At 52.5% G+C, this 16,151-nt stretch overlaps 1 protein-coding gene across 4 annotated transcripts; it reads right to left on the bottom strand.

Moving 5' to 3' along the window:
* Nucleotides 1-3,952: 3,952 nt before the first annotated feature.
* Nucleotides 3,953-14,767, bottom strand: SEC61A1 (SEC61 translocon subunit alpha 1). Of its 4 annotated transcripts, XM_079712960.1 has the most exons (10): nucleotides 14,702-14,767; nucleotides 14,536-14,614; nucleotides 13,446-13,577; nucleotides 11,665-11,774; nucleotides 11,234-11,387; nucleotides 9,439-9,599; nucleotides 8,065-8,262; nucleotides 7,663-7,854; nucleotides 7,215-7,291; nucleotides 3,953-5,832 (listed from the first exon to the last, which is right to left on the bottom strand). In XM_079712960.1, the coding sequence occupies exons 2-10, from the start codon at nucleotides 14,594-14,596 to the stop codon at nucleotides 5,646-5,648; spliced, it is 1,272 nt and encodes a 423-aa protein (XP_079569086.1). In that variant the 5' UTR covers nucleotides 14,597-14,614; nucleotides 14,702-14,767; the 3' UTR covers nucleotides 3,953-5,645. The 4 variants fall into 4 exon arrangements, with proteins under 4 accessions (XP_079569086.1, XP_079569087.1, XP_079569088.1 ...); XM_079712961.1 differs by lacking the exon at nucleotides 7,663-7,854; XM_079712962.1 differs by lacking the exon at nucleotides 8,065-8,262.
* Between the last annotated feature and the right edge of the window lie 1,384 nt (nucleotides 14,768-16,151).

The raw sequence follows: 16,151 nt of genomic DNA, 5'->3' as shown, positions 1-16,151 counted from the left end.
GCTGTGAGACCTCCGCCCTCGGGCCGCCAGCCTCGCCCACGGCCCAGAGTCTCTGAAAACCCCGGGCCTGGCCCGGTCGCCCGCACGCTCCCCCACCCCGGCCCCGTGCGCTAGGGCGTACAGGCTCCGGACAGCTGCCGGCAGGCCGCAGGGAAGCAGTGTGAGCCGGTGCTTCGGGGGCGGACTGGAGGGCTTCCCCGAGGAGGTGACGGGGGCGAGCAGCAGCTGGGGTCGTGCCAGGCCCTCCTCCTCCCTTCCGGGGTCTTCGCAGCCTCCCCGCCGCGCGCCGCCCGCCACTGCGAGGCCACAGCACCCACACGCTGCGCCCGCGCAAAGCGCCGCCCGCTCCGCTCCTCCTCAAGGGGGCGTGGGCAAGCCTGGCCGGCAGGTTGGAGCCCAGGGGCCCAGCGATGGAGGCTGAGGCCAGGGCCGGGCAGGGAGGGAGTGTGTGTCCGAACGCGCACGTGGGAAAAGAGCAGTCAGGGAAAGCTTACTGAGCTGGGCTTTTAATTAAAATAAATAAATAAATAAAAATATATACAGTATATATAAATATATATATATGAACATGGATGAAAATGTAAAAAGTTCGAAGCGGTGTAGGTGAACAATCTTCTTCGCCCCCTGCCGTCAGCCACCCTATGCTTCCCAGCATTTATTAGGAAACATTTCAAAGATAAGGAAAATTGCAGGGCTCTGGAGCAGAGAGGAGAGAATGGACAGAGAGGCCTGGGCGTTACTATGTATCCACAACTTAGCACTGTGCTGAGTGAGACAAATCCGACACAGAAAGACAGCTACCTGTGATCCCACTTCTATGTGGAATCTAAACAACACAACCAAACCAAGCTCGCAGATACAGGGACAGATAGTAGTTGCCAGAGGCGGGAGGGAGGGGCTGGGTGACATGGGTGAAGGGGTCAAATGGGTGAAGGTGCAAACGTGCAGTTATAAAATGAATAAGTCCTGGGGATGGAGTGTAGAGCATGGTGAGGACAGTGCATAACACTGTAGTGCATATTGGAAAGTTGCTGAGAGGTCTTAAAAAGTTTTCATCACAAGGGGAAACAAATGTGTAACTACCTGTGCGCGGTGTTGGGTGTTCGTTAACTAGACTTACTGTGGTGATCATTTTGCAATATATACAAATGTTGAATCATGTTGTACACCTGAAACTAATATAATGTATGTCAATTCTATCTCGATTCTAAAAAGGAAAAAAAAGTTGCAGGAACCTGTGAATACACGTATCCCTGTCACCTGGCTGCTCTCCATCTTCCCTCCATCCTTCAGTCCATTTTTATCCTGTCTTAAGCATTTCACAGTCAGTTGCAGACATCAGGCCACGTCATGCATATGTACTTCTAATACTTCAGCATAGGTACAGTTACCTAGAGTTGGATATTTGTTTGTTTGTTTTTTGAAAGGTTACATGTATACACAGTGAACTACTCTAACCCTAACTGGACAATACCATGAGTTTTGACAGATGAAACCCAAGTCGTGTCAAGCATGTTCCTGTCACCCCAGAAAGCTCCCTTAGGCCTCCGCCCACTCAGTCTCCAGCACACTAACCAGAGGCATCACTGCTCTGGGTTTTCCCACCACAGGTCAGCTTTGCCTGCTCTGCAACATCATAAAAACGGGATCATAGCGTGTGGACATCTCTTTTGTGATTGGTTTCTTTCAACTGCCTTTGAATAGTGAGATCCCAGCCCTCGTGTCAGCAGTTGTTGTGACATCGGAGTGTGATGCTGTGTGGGGTAGTGCTGTTTGTTCATCCATTTTTTGTACGAGTCTCCGGGTGGCATCCCATCTTATTTCTCTGGGGTAAATACCCAGGAGTGGAATAGCTGAGCATAGGATACGTAGATGTTTAGTTTCGTGAAAACTTGCTAGGCCTTTTTATGACGTACATTTTTTTATCCCTCCCCTGACGCTACCTTTAAACACAAATAGTAGCATGCAGTGTCCTGTTTCTTGTCTTTTTTTTCCCCTCAACAGCACGTCCTGGAGTTTCTTCTAACTCAGGATGTAAAGGATATTCTCCTAGTTCCTTTCCACAGAAAGGAGGTGCTGTAATTTATTCTCTCCCCTTCTTACGGGCTTTTAGATGTTTTTCTCCTTGTTGAGCTGGGCTTTCCAGGATGAACAGGAGTTTGGCAGGCATACAGACAGAGGGAAACTGCGGCAAGGCCCAGAGGCTTGGTGGGCACCACAGAACTCCGACTGTTAGGACGTGGCTTTCTGAGGGCGGACGCAGCTCTCGCCCCGTGTACCCCGGGACCTGCTATGTGTCGGGTGAGAGGAACGGGTGACATGGAGGTGTGCTGGCCACAGGCTCGGAGCGGGGTGATGGCACGTCCCAGAGGGTTTGGGGCAGGGGCGTGAGGGGGGCACTGCCCAAGGGACAGTCCATCTGGGGCTCTCCGGAACCAGGCACTGGTGCGTGTTGCAGTGTGCGCCGAAGCTTCTGCTGACGCTTGGACGTTGTCACACGCCCACCCCCTGGCTCTCGTGTCAGGAAGCCAGCCTGTAACCTGGGCCATGGGCTGACCCCTCGGGTGGAGATGGGCAGCTCACCCGTTTCCCCTGCACGTGAGCTTGCTGAAGACTCAGCCTGGTGGGGACTCGGCCCAGGAAAGGCCTTCAGCGGGCAGGGGTGGGGTCAGCAGGTGGGGTCGGCGGTGGGACTGGAGCAGGGCCGGCTGACTGGAGTGGCGCGTTCCCCCGGGCTCCTCAGTCCTCGCGCCGACGAGGCCCCTGGCAGAGGTGCCTGCAGGAGGGGCTGTGTGACCGTTGGCCACAGTCTAGTTCCCGGGGCCTGGTTCTTCTCGGGAGCCATGGGAGGACGAGCTCTCCTGTGGGCGGTGGCCGGTGCACGGCCCGCCACACAGGGGAGGAGAGCTGCCCCACGGCTCCCAGCACAGAGGCCACAGGCGGGCAGTGAGGGCCGAGGGGCCGCCCACGTCACCTGAGCCACGCACGCGGCTGCTCGCACGGGCTCTGCTCCCGGCCACGGGCACAGCCAGACTGCCGGGCAGTGAGGGGAATGCATGCTTCCTGCGGGCAGGAGCTTTTCTGACTTGAGTTTCTGGAGGTCCGAACAGGGCCGCCTGCCTGCCTGCCTCGAGTTTCAGTGCCTGCTCACCTGGCTCCTGTGGCCGCACGGCTTGCACAGGCCAGGCCCCAGGCCCGGTCCCTCCAGGGCTCCCAGAGGACCTCTTGCCCCGGCTGCACAGCACCTCAGAGATCAGGTTTCCACGACGAGGTCTAAGGCTCTACGTGGAAACCCTGAGGCTGAGCCGGCTCAGGAGGAAGGCCGGCCACGTGTCCTCGGGGGCCATGGAGGAGAGGGTGGTGGTGGAGGGCTTGGGGTGAGGCCTTGTCCGGACAGGCGCGTCCGCTTCACAGCGTGGGCGAGCGGGAGGTTTCCTCTCACTTCACCCTGGAGATGCCTGCCATTCCACTCAGTGGAAAGTCGGGAGCCTTTCTGCACAGCACATCCAAGGGAGCAGCCACCGCGCGCATCTCTGCCGTCCACGAGTTGCCGGGGGCCCAGGGTGGGGCGGAGACCCTCCCAGGCCTACAGGTTCGGTGCGTAAGGTCGCTCGTCTCAGCCAAGGGCAGCAGTGCCCTCCTAGCCTGGACTTGGAGAGCTGGAGGGCGCTGCGCTCACAGGACAGATGTCGCCCCACCGTCCATTCCTGCGGGGGCTGGAATGGTCCACGCGCTCAGCACCAAACACCTGAGTGTGCAGCTGGCACCATCACCAGGACAAGGAAGCTTTCCAGGTGCGTGCCTTTCTGAGGAGGGACTTCCATCAAGCGGGGGGACCTGGGAACCCCGTGCAAAACCAGGGCCCAAGCCTCACCCTGCACACCCCCGAAGGCACCCAAGACCCCACCCTCCTCAGTAACACAGAACTGAAAACCAGGAGACCACCACCAGGTGGCTTGTAAAAAGTTGGCTTTATTTGTCTTAGTCACCTTATCTCAGTTATGCCATTTTGGCGTCCACAGTGACAGTCCCCTGAAAGCTGGGGTCAACCCCACCCCCCCGTGACCAGTGACCGCAGGGCAAGAGCCCGAGCCACTCAGTGGTCAGAGGCTGCAGCAGGGCTGCAGGGGCGTCAGGTCTCCGCTCGGGACTGGGTCGGACAAGGCCACGTGTGGTACGGTGGGCACCCTGGCCTGGGGTCGATAGGCTGTGGGCCCATCTGGGCTCTGCCACCAACTTGCCGGGTGGTGCTGGGCAAGTCTCTTCTTGTCCCTCGGTTGGCCCGTCTCCTGGGCAGCACAGCCAGTGAGGTCTGAGCCCCTGTGGACTCAGGCGGGTGCCAAGCTGGACACCTCGACTGGCTCTGTGCTTTGAAGGCCGCTGTGCACCGCTGCTGGTGGGGTCTGCTTTCTCCGCGGGGCAGGGAGAAGCCCTCAGGCTGCGGAGCTCACCTCTGCTGTCTCTGCAGCCAAGCGCTGCTGGTCCCCGAGAGGGGCCTCCCTAAAGGCCTTAGAGAAGGTTCTAATTCCTAAGGTCTAGGTCACCTGTTATTGCAAACAATTTATCTTAGACATAATTGTGTCTTTTTGTATCAAACATGGGTGAAACTTGGCAAAAAAAAAAATCTCTCTGACCCTGATTTCACCATAGATCTAGGGCCTGGGCCCTCGTCTCTCTGGGCAGTTTTGGTGAAAACAGAGATCAGAACCATCTTGTCATTTACTTCGCTTGCGTTTGGTCCTAAGCACAGTAAAAATGTTCTAAAAAAATACCAGTGGGAAGTCTTCAGCCTAGAAGGTAGCATCTGAGGCCAGCCACAGCACCTCCCCTCTCGGGAGGCGAGTGGGAAGGGACCCACCATGGAGAGCAAGTTCAGTGACAGCAGGAGGAACTGCACAGCCAGCCCCTCAGGGTCCTCCGCACGATGTCCACTAGCTCGGCCAGGCGTGACTTTGCAAAGCTGCGGCATCGTGGCCCGGCTCCACCACTGAAGAGAGAGACAGCACAGCCAGAAAAATGCACAGATGGGCCAGTGGTCTTCTGGAAATTCGTCCCTTTCTTTTGGAAGAAACTCTGTCCTAAAAAACAACTTTTAAAAGGGAAAACAATTGTGTCTTCCAGAGAAACCGTTTTAAGCCACATGTTCCCGCCTGACTGTGAAGGGGACATGCCAGGGAGCAGCCCACAGGCACCGGCAAACACATGACCTGCTCCCGGGTGCTTGCCCTCCTGCCACCCGAGACAGAGACATTTCAACAATGTTTGTGCTTCTAACCAACAAGACATTCCCTCCGGGGGGGGAGAGCAGCCGAGACCACTGCAGTCGCCGACAGCACTGAGAAGGTGCAAAGGTTAACACAAAAGTGACGTGGACACTGGGGACGGTCACTTCTGGCAGTCAGCTGAGTAAGACCTCACCTCTACAGTTCTGTTGCCAATGCCAGAATGAAAAGCAAAATTGCAAATTGAAAAATTTCTAACACTTTAGAAAGTGGAATGAAAGAATGTGAAATTCAAACAGGTTATTAAACCAAAGTCCTCAGGCCACAGCAGCACCCCCGAGACAGCGCCCACAGCGTGGCTTCCTTGTTCCCTTCTCGGCCATCGTGGAGCACGCTGCCTCTGCCTGGTCCAGGAGCCACGGCTCAGAACAGAAGGGCCCCCATGCTGCCGACCTCACTCTGCTCCTTGACGAAGATTTCAAAGTACTGGTAGATGATGGTAACCGCAAGCAGGATCCCGGTTCCAGACCCAATGGCACCCAGGAAGTCAGCCAGCACAGAGAGCGCCCCAATGCAAAGCCCACCGAAGGCCGCGGCCGTGGGGATGTACCTGGGGAGGGAGACGGGTCAGCCATGTGCCGCCAGCAGATCCCTCCAGCCTGGCCTCCCTCCCCCAGGCTACAGGAAGGGCCGGGCAGCCGACCTGCCTACCTCTGAGTTAGGAACCAGACTCCTTTAGGGGTCACTCCGTGGCCCCCATAAAGTCTTGTCTACTCACACCGTAATGGTCTAGACTAGGGCTTGCTGTCCAGTAAGTGGCCACACGAGTCACATGTGGCTAGTGAAATGGGACCAGTCCAAAGCAGATGCTGAAAACATCACACGAGATTTTGAAAACAGGAACATAAAATATCTCATTATGACTTTTCTTATGTCAATTTGAAATGAGAGTATGGATATATTGGGTTAAATGAAATGTATTCTTAAAATTAATTTCACCAGCTTCTTTTTGCTTTCTTTTTTCTTAAGATAATGGACATGTAACATTTTATTCGTTTTAGGTGTATCTTTTTACTTTTCTAACGTGGCTACCAGAATACTTAAAATTTCACATGCATCTTGCATTATATTTCTGCTGAACAGCAGTATAAATTCTCTCAGCTTCAGAGAATTCTTAAGGGAATGAACGAAATTGCCCAGCATCTCTGATAGGGATCAGAAAACGATCTGGCATTTGCCATACTGACTTGCGGTTGAGGCGAGAGAGCTGTGGTCCCCAGGACAGACCTGGTCCTGATTACAAAACCTGATCCTGCAAACAAACTTCTACAGGAAACCATTCACGTTCATCCAGCAATGGTGGAAGATATGAGTTGAAATAAGTTGGCTTAAAAGTCTAAGACACTCACTATGGCCAACCCGGCTGCCCAAGAGGCAGCCCCACTGTGAGGGGAGAGGCCTGCAGACCGCGGTGCTCTCCTCACCCCCACCTTCCCCCCAGCGGGTCACCAAGTGCCGGCGGCCTCTCCTGTGTCCCCAGGTTACTGCCCCACCTGGCCCCCAGCACCTCTGCCGAGACTCGCGCTGTCCGCCCCGCCCCCCCGCCCCGAGCGGTGGGTCTCAGCCTCCAGCACTGACCTTCCGAATGCTGAGCCCTCCCTGCGCTCTCTGCCAGCCTCCCTAGGTTCACCCGAACTTGGACGTCCCTGCAGAAGCCTGATGCTCCCTGCCTCCTCCTGGAGGGCCCCCGCAGGACCTGCCTGCAGGACGCTGCCCGCAGGAGCATGGCGAGGTCCCACGCGGTCAGCAGCCTCAGCAGCTGCCCCGTGGCCACCTGGACACACGCTCTGTCTCCCGCGGTGTGGCTGCCTCTCAGGGGAGGTGCCGCATGCGCTGATTTGCTCTGTCCAGCATCGATGAGCCGTAGCAAGCTCATTGATACTGGAAGACCTGGGGAAATCCATCAGCCAGCCAGGGCCGGCCAGCACTCACCGGTTGAGTTCGTGGACCATGGACGTCTCTCGGTGGCCCCTCATCACCATCTGCTGCTCCTTCAGCTGCTTCGCAACCTGCGTGATGGCCATCAAGGACAATGTTCAAGTTCAGACGTGGAGTCGAGGGCCAGGTACAGTTCACGGTGGTACCAGCCACAGACTCCCCTCCCCAGCACCCTAACGACAGTGGTGCCACAAAGATGTCAGATGAGAAAGTCTAGTTTTAGTTTGGCTGCAGCTTTGCAGGCGAGCACGGATTCATTTACCCTGGGCTCCGTCCACGGCCACGAACGCTCTGGAACCGGCCCTAATGAGGACAAAGCGCTGCGCACGTTCACAGGCCACCATCCCAGGAGGGGGGACAGGCCGAAAGCCCCGATGCCACTTGCAGGAGGGAAATGCCGGTCCCCGGCCGGCAACCCCCAGAAGCTGTCGCTCACACTCACGTCTTTGGCAGAGGAGCCCGAGACCTCAATCCACGTCTTGGAGAAGAAGGCGCAGGAGCCCAGCATGAACACTATGTACACGACGGCGTGGACGGGGTCTTCCAAGACGGAGCCGAAAGACTCGGGAGGAGACAGGTAATAGCAAAGGCCGCCAACGGGATAGGCGCGTGCTGGGCCGCCAGAAGAAGTGTCCTGGGAGGAGTCGTGAGAGCCTGTGAGTGCCGTTCCCCACCTCAGCAGCAGGGCCAAGACACTTCTGAGCGGGTGGGAAAGAACAGCTTTGCCCAGGTGCCCACAGTGCAGGCTTCTTACCGAAAAGAAACTTTCATGTGAGCTTGTAACAGGCACAATTCGAAAGCATGTCTGGGTGAAACATCTGGCTTCTGAAGCCGCTGTACTTACCGACCAGGTGCCCAGCAGGCTGACCAGCAGGTTGCCACTGAAGCGGGCGGACAGCATCTGGGAGATGACGTAGAGGTTGGATACGAGGGCGGACTGCAGGATGATGGGGATGTTGGAGGTGTAGAACAGCTTGATGGGGTAGGTGTTGTACTGGCCTCGGTAGCGGGCCGACTTGATGGGCAGGTCCACACGGAAGCCCTGGGAAGCCAACAGAGCCAAACGCCCTCACTGCCTCGCTCCAGCCAGGTGCCAGGCGTGCCCCCAGGGAGCTGCCCCGAGCAGCGGTGCCCAGGGCCCCACATCCCCTCCCCAGCCAGCACTGCACTTGGGGGCACACCGACAGAAGGGTCCCAACAGGCTGGCTGAAAATGCCCCTGTGCACAGCACAGTGTTTCTGTCAAAAACAAACAAAGCCCACCATGTGACAGCCACATCTACGGGGAATACGCAGGAAGTTCCGTCGGGCGCTCCAGCGCCCGCCCCGTGCTCCGACCGAGGCCGGACAGGGCCTCCACGCCCTCGCCTCACAGGTAGCACGGCCACCTTCAGGGTGTTCGTCGTCATTACAGAAAACCTACTTCCCCATGAATATAACCGCTCCCTCTGAAACCCCTGGAGGACAGAAACGGTGTCCTTTATGTACTTTTTACAATCTCCCAGCGCCTAGAACAAAGTTCAGAATATAGAAGATTTAAAATAAAATCTTAACAATCCGACCCCAAGCCCGGGAAGAGTTAGCCTGTCATTCACCAGGCCTCGGACTACCAGTCTTGGCTGAAGGAACAGATATGTTCGGTCCTCAGCACGTGGTGGTATAAACACCTCTTCACAGCATTAAACTGCTTTCTCAACTGCTGTCCCTTCTTTTCTTTTCAATAAATGTCAGGATACAAAGCGGCTGATCAGAGAACATAAAGACCAATCCAACTACAGAAAAGCAACGGGCAGTTCAGGTCTCTTATTCAGAAGCAAGTTACACAGACTCACAACATGAAAGGTAAGAGGTCGCAGGGGGATGAGGATACTGCCTAAAAGCAGCTACAAACTTTGGGTAAGACAGCAGTGAGGTCTCAGGCTTTGATTACTCTTCACTTCTCTTGAGCTATTAAGACCTTGAAAAAAAATCTTCTCTATTTGCTGAGGCCCAACCCAAAGGAACATGGTTTCAGAAACATTATATCTGCCTCAACTGTGTTAGTTCAGGCAAGTGCCCGTGATGCCATGGAACCTGCTCCTTCAAATGCCATTTCATCATTTCAGTGCGATACGGTGGGTCACGCTACCCCTGGGGTGTGGACGTGGGACACGCACACCAAGGCCTTCTGAACCTTAAATGCGGACGTCAGAACTCCCCAGGGTTGGATGTGAACGCACCTGGAAGTAGATGACCACTGCGAAGACAAAGATGGTGGCGATCAGATTCATGAGGTTGGGGAGATTCTGGCGGTAGAACGCCTCGCGAAGGGCTCGGACCTTGTCTGTGCGTGTGGCCAGCAGGTGGAACAGTGCAATGATGGCGCCCTCAAACTCCATTCCTGTCACAGGCGAAGGTAAAGGAACAAGCAACTCAATTTGGCTCTAAGCCTCCTAGTGGCCAAAACCGAGAGGAGGTGGAATTAGTTCTGTGGCTCACAGGACCTGCTCCTATAACCACAGGGACACAGGGAGGGCTCCCAGCCCTCGTTTGTTTCTTCTGTAGAGATTTCAACCTGCAGAAATAGGCTATTCTACCTCTTTGAATTAGCTGATCTTATTTTTTTGGCTTGTGAGTCAATGGCCACCAGACCTGTGGAACAATCAACTGCAAAGTCCTAACAGCAGGGTCTGCTCAGCTCCGGCCGAAGGGGTCCTGCCTGAGGAGGGGCTCAGAGCTGCCTAACCCACGTCCCTGGGGACTCGCGGGCAGCACAGGCCCCCAGCTCTGGGGTGCTGGCTGCCTGGACAAGGCGGGCTTGGACTCTCTGCTCCTCTCACCGACGGCCAAGCAGCAAGGACAACACGTGTGCCTACCACACGGCCGATCTCTAGCGGCGTTCACGCCCTACCACAGGAGGGTGCCCAGGGATGCAGGCCAGCAAGAGTCAGGAAAACACGGCCAGGAAGCAGAGCGAGCTCGAAAGAGGCCCAAGGAAAAGAGCAAGAACGGCCTTTGGTCTGGGGGACCTATTTTTAGTCTCACTAATGAGATTATGTTGTCTCTGCAGGTCAGGGACTCTGTTTCCAGCATTCACTTCAAAGAAAAGTCAAATGTGCCTGAATACTTATTTCTCACGGGACTCTTGAGTGAATAACATATTTAGTGATGAAAAAAGCTGATTTTCCTTTCCTAATAAGTCATACTTCCCTGAATGTTTAGAACTTTTCATTAAAAACATCCTCTGTAACAAGATTTCCTTCGCACTGTTCGTGGGTATTAAGATAGAATACTCACACTCGCCAGGCATCACACAATTTCATGTTATTTCTCATTGAATCCTGGCAACCAAGGGCACAGCCAGCATCTGAACCCAGCTCACGAGCACCAAAGTTCCTGCCTCTTTTACCAAGTTGCCCTTTGCATGACCAAGTGTTTTGGTTCAGTGATTTCATTTTTAGAAACGTATTCACTGAGAACAACTGTCAAAACATGTAAAGATGGGGCTTCCCTGGTGGCGCGGTGGTTGAGAGTCCGCCTGCCGATGCAGGGGACACGGGTTCGTGCCCCGGTCTGGGAAGATCCCACATGCCGTGGAGCGGCTGGGCCCATGAGCCATGGCCGCTGAGCCTGCGCGTCCGGAGCCTGTGCTCCGCAACAGGAGAGGCCCGCGTACCACAAAAAAAAAAAAAAAAAAAAAAAAAAAAAAAAAAAAACATGTAAAGATGAACATATAAGGACGTTCACCGTCTCACTGCTGTAATAACAGCAAAGGCTGGAAACGACCTAGACGTCCACCAGAGGAAGGCTTGTTGAAAGAACCTGCTTCATCCCTGCAGTGAAATCCACGCTGTGCTCAGAAAAATGAGGCAGGATAACGTACTCTGGCAGGGCGAATGTCTACGACGTACGCTTAAGGTGAAAAATGCAAGTTACATATCATCATGAGCATAAAGCTGTGTTTTAAAACGCTGTACAGATGCACGGAGAAAAATCAGAAGAGATGTACGGATGGAACCGTCCCCAGGGTCTCACCTCGGCCGGTGTTGACAGTGGTGGGGCTGAACGCCTTCCACACGATGGTCTCGCAGATGTTTGTGGCAATGAACAGGGAGATCCCAGAGCCCAGGCCGTACCCCTTTTGCAGAAGTTCATCCAAAAGCAGGACAATTAGGCCAGCAACGAAGAGCTGTGAAGGTTAAAAAACAGAAGTAAAGGAACGCAGAGACTGCACTGCTGCTCCCCACGGCGTGGTGCTGTCCCTTCTCAGGAACTGGCTTCTCTGCCGTGGGCCCTGAAGGCTGAGGGGACACTGGCTGGTGGAGGCTCCTCTGTGAATTCAGAAGGGCAAACACAGGGCTCGGGCTTCTTCTCAGGAAGAGTTCCTTTTATGCTCGATTCAGATCTGTCGTTTGGCAAGTGTGGGTGTGAGGGAGCCTCAGAAGGGGGTGCCGGCCTAACCTTACCTGTATGGTGATCAACAGGCAGATCCCAGCACCCATTTCGGAAGGGTCTCCGTACATCCCTGTCATCACATACACGATGGACTGGCCGATGGTAATGATCATGCCGAACACTAGAAATCAGAAGGAAACTGTTCTCAGGGTGGGCCACCATGGGTCCTAGAGGAAACACTTACCAGACACCAGCTCCGTGCCAGGCACTGGGAGAAGAGAGGTGAAGATCACTGACCCTGCCTCCAAGGGGCTCGTCCAGGAAACACTCAACAACCGCACGGTCAAAGTGACAACAATACACAATAACTCAAACGCTTGCAACAAAAGTGCGTGAGCTCTTTCATTCCACCTCCTCCTAAATTCACTTCCCTTCGGTGATGGCAGGAGGGAAGGAGTTGAAGCATGACAGGCCTGCTTCTTATGACAGCTGTTGAAGACGGCACTCACAGGCACCCCAACCTGCAGCCCCCGTGCTCAGGCCATCAGGTAGCTCGCGTCCTGGGAGAACCACTCGCCCAGGCCACCCGACAGGCTGGTGCTTCAGGTCTGAGTCCAGCGCACAGAACACTAACTGGGATAAAGTAATCCCTTCCCAGCTTGTTTAACGTGTTAATTAAAGAAAGAACTCACAGTGCCACCAAATCACTTAGACCACTTCTCCTGCCACAAAGCTCTCCTAAGGGAGGTTCTCCTTTTAGTAGGTGGTCTTGTATCCTGTATCATTCACTACACTTCATTGTGATGCACAATGGAATCGACTCATTTTTACTGAGTCCACGATGCTAGATGGATCTCGAGAGTATGGGACTGGGTTTCAATTTCAGCTTTTCTGCTTAGTTTGCCAAAAAAATAAAATTTTACTCCAAAGTGCCTGTCAAATACAGTCCCTATTTGACTTCTTAAGAAGTGCTCAATAAGAAAAAACAGCAGAGAAAAGCTAAAAAAATTGTCCAAGACCAAAGAGGAAACAGCCGATTTTTACTTCTGACAAATAACACACATATATATTTAAAAATCCTGATTTGTGTCTGAAACTGACAAGTTTAAATTAGATTACTCTTTCTTACTCAACTCTTTAACCTACTAACTTAAGATCTGTAAAACACGCTGGTATGGAAGAAAATATGACTGGGTAGGAAACTGCAACTATCATTTCCTAATTAATGTATGTCAGTTCACAGTCAGGCTGAACTTGGTGAATTCTGATGACTGGTCATTGTTACCAGGGCCGCTTATTATTTACTACTGTGCAAGTATCATTATTATCCCCATTTTTATAGATGAAGAAACTGGGACATAAGAACTGTCATCTAACTTTGCCCCAAAGTCACAGAGCTGGTAATTGGCAGAGCTAAGTTGAGAGGAACATCCTTCCCCTAAGGTGAATCCTTTTAAACTCCCAGAAAAAAGAAATACAACCCCTGCCAAGTAACTACTACATGCCAGGCACTCACTGATGTTTTACACACATTATTCAAATGAATTCTTCCAACAGCTCTGAAGGAGACATTATCTCATTCTAAGTGCTATGGAAACTGTGGCAGCGGAGGGCGACCTCTGTGGACCACGCAGCCTCGGGACATGACATCCGTCCCCTGCCTTGTCCAGCTGCCCCAAATGCTCTCTGGCTAACACAGGCCACGGAGCCAGGCCAGGCAGTGCTGGCGGGCCACGGAGGTTACAACAACCCCCTCCCCCAAAAACCAAAAGGACTTCTGATGCCCCAAACTTTGCAGCAAATTCAAATTCTCAACTACAGACATCTGAACATCATTCAAAATCTCACTTACACTTTTGGGCTCCATTGAAGAGGGCTCGGTCTTTTGGGGTATCACCAACTTCAATTATTTTGGCGCCAGCCAAGAGCTGCATGATGAGGCCGGAGGTGACAATGGGAGAGATACCCAGCTCCATCAATGTGCCTTAAGGAAAGGAGGAGGCAAAGTACAACCAAAGTTAGCATGGAGAAGCAAGACATTAAGAAAATGAATGAGCGAAACTGGACCGTGTGCCCCTGATACAAACCCAGTGTGTTTCAGTTTGCCAGCAGTATCTAATTCAGAGAATAACCCCCAAATATCAGCAATCAGAGGGTAATTCAATTCATTCTGTTCAGTCTGCCAGGTAACATCTTATTCTGTTTAGGGAATCACATGGCATTTAAACTGATCGCTGCGTTTAAATTCACCGTAAACAGATTCGTGCTGGTTGTACAGAGATAAGAAAGGTTCGTCTCTTCATCAGTTAATAAAAAAGGATAACACTCAAATAATTTCCAGAGTCTGGAAAGGAGGCCAGTACAATTCTATCTAGTTGTGAATAAACCTCTATTTCCATTACGCTAAAATGGGCTATACTTCCAACTGATTTGGAACTTAATTTGAAACGTATTTTAGAAGTGAGTTAATCAAAAGCAGTTATCAGCATAAGCATTCAAAATCCCGCCTCACCCCAAGTAGGTAACTGGTTAGAGTATACAATACACTGTTATACACTTATTTTTTTTGGACATGTATATGTAACCTGTAGATATGGAAAAGACACAGCTGAGAAACAAATTACATATTCTAAAGAATGTTATCAAAACAGGAGACAGATAGGTAGAAATGTCATCATTTCAGCTGTTTAAAAAGCATTCTAGTTTTTCCATGTTTTAAGAAATTCTCTATGATGTAGACTTATCTTGCTGTTACAGGTTTTGTACTGCACTCAAAGCAATTCTGAATAGGATGACGTGCCTGGGTGCTGAAGCTGGCATTTACTAAGGCTATGTTTCAGCACAGCACGCTCTGAACCCTTTGTAAAGCCAAGGCCTGCACGTTAGCTGAAGGAGGCCAGTGAAGCCCGCATGGTACAGGGGATGAAGAGGGCCAGTCCTACCTCTGTTAGAGGCGAGGATCACTCTCATCCAATAGAAAGGGTCGGCTGAGTCTGAAGACATGATTCCAAACAGAGGGATCTGGAAACAAGCAGAGAGCAGCCTGCACACGTGTCTCCGGCCCCTCACACCCCCGCCCCGACACTGGGACACCAGACGCAGGCTCACCTGGCAGCACACCAAGAAGATGAAGAGGGTGATGGCGGTCCATAGCACTTTCTCCTTAAACTGAATCTACGGAAGAACAGAGCCAATTAAGGCAACAAGTTAGCTTCATAAGCAACTGAACGGAAACAGACTCTGATCAGACCCCTTTCTCTGCGCACCTGAGGAGCCCTGAACACTCCAAACCATGCACCAAGCGAAGTACACGTATTGCGTGCTTTCTACGCACAAGGCACAGATGCAAAGACCTTCGTGTGCACCATCTCGTTTAATCCCCACACCACGTTAACATGATCTTATTATGTTCCAACAAGAAAACTGAATCTTAGAAAATCTTAGAAAAGCTAAGTAATTTGTCCCAAATCCCACAGCTGTAATGGGTTTGACTCCAAAGCCTGTGCTCTTAACCATCAGCATGAACAGTTTAGGATCAGACCCAAGATCAAAGAATGCTGCAACAGAAAGGGATAAGTGTTGTAAAGCAACACATGAGCAATGACTTCTCATTTGAAAAGGCTTTGTAACTGACAAAATCTTGTTATTCTGGAGTCAACTAATTTGCAATCTGTGATTGTTTCTTTGTGTATTCTCCATGGATTTAGGGTAAAAGAACGTAATAAACGCTGGAAGAGTGAAAGAGGGCTGCGTGTTCAACCTACTCACTCACTACTAGTAGCATCTGTTTAGCTTTAGGATAGGTGACTATTCAGTCATCTTATGGACGACCAATAAGCATCGTTAGGGAAGTTGAGACCCCTGCCCAAGGCTCCGCTGCTCTAAAACCCAAGTGTCTTCACTAGCACCTGCTGCCTGCACAGCAAGAGTGGCTTTAAAGGGCTTAAAAAAACACACAGCAGTTATCGTGTGGACTAAGGATCTTAACGTGGAAATACCTTGTGAGCGACGGTACTAAATGGACAAAATCGTGTTCTTAAAAAACACTCTTTGGGCTTCCCTGGTGGCGCAGTGGTTGAGAGTCTGCCTGCCGACGCAGGGGACACGGGTTCGTGCCCCGGTCCGGGAAGATCCCACATGCCGCAGAGCGGCTGGGCCCGTGAGCCGTGGCCGCTGAGCCTGCGCGTCCGGAGCCTGGGCTCCGCAAGGGGAGAGGCCACAGCGGTGAGAGGCCCGCGTACCGCAAAAAACAAACAAACAAAAACACTCTTTTAAGCTGCAGTCTGAATGAGCATGGAGTCGGAGTCCTGGCTCTCTGGTCAGCATGGGGCCACAGTGTTGACCACTGTAGACAGGCCTCAACAAGACAACCACACAAAGGCGCAGGGATTCGACATTCAGATATTCCACGTGAAGTTGGGGCGAATTCACAGAACCCGTCCTCTGGTCATCCGATCCCACCAAGAAATCAGGAGGCCAAGGAGGGCCACACCACGTCAGGCTGACCAGTAACACAACAAGCTTGTATGGAAATGACTCTTTATGGGGAAAGAGTGGG

Source organism: Hyperoodon ampullatus (assembly GCF_949752795.1).
Source record: "Hyperoodon ampullatus genome assembly, chromosome: 10".
NCBI classification, from domain to species: domain Eukaryota; kingdom Metazoa; phylum Chordata; class Mammalia; order Artiodactyla; family Ziphiidae; genus Hyperoodon; species Hyperoodon ampullatus.
The sequence above is the reverse complement of the archived record's forward strand: the minus strand, read 5'-3'. Positions and strand labels throughout refer to the sequence as shown.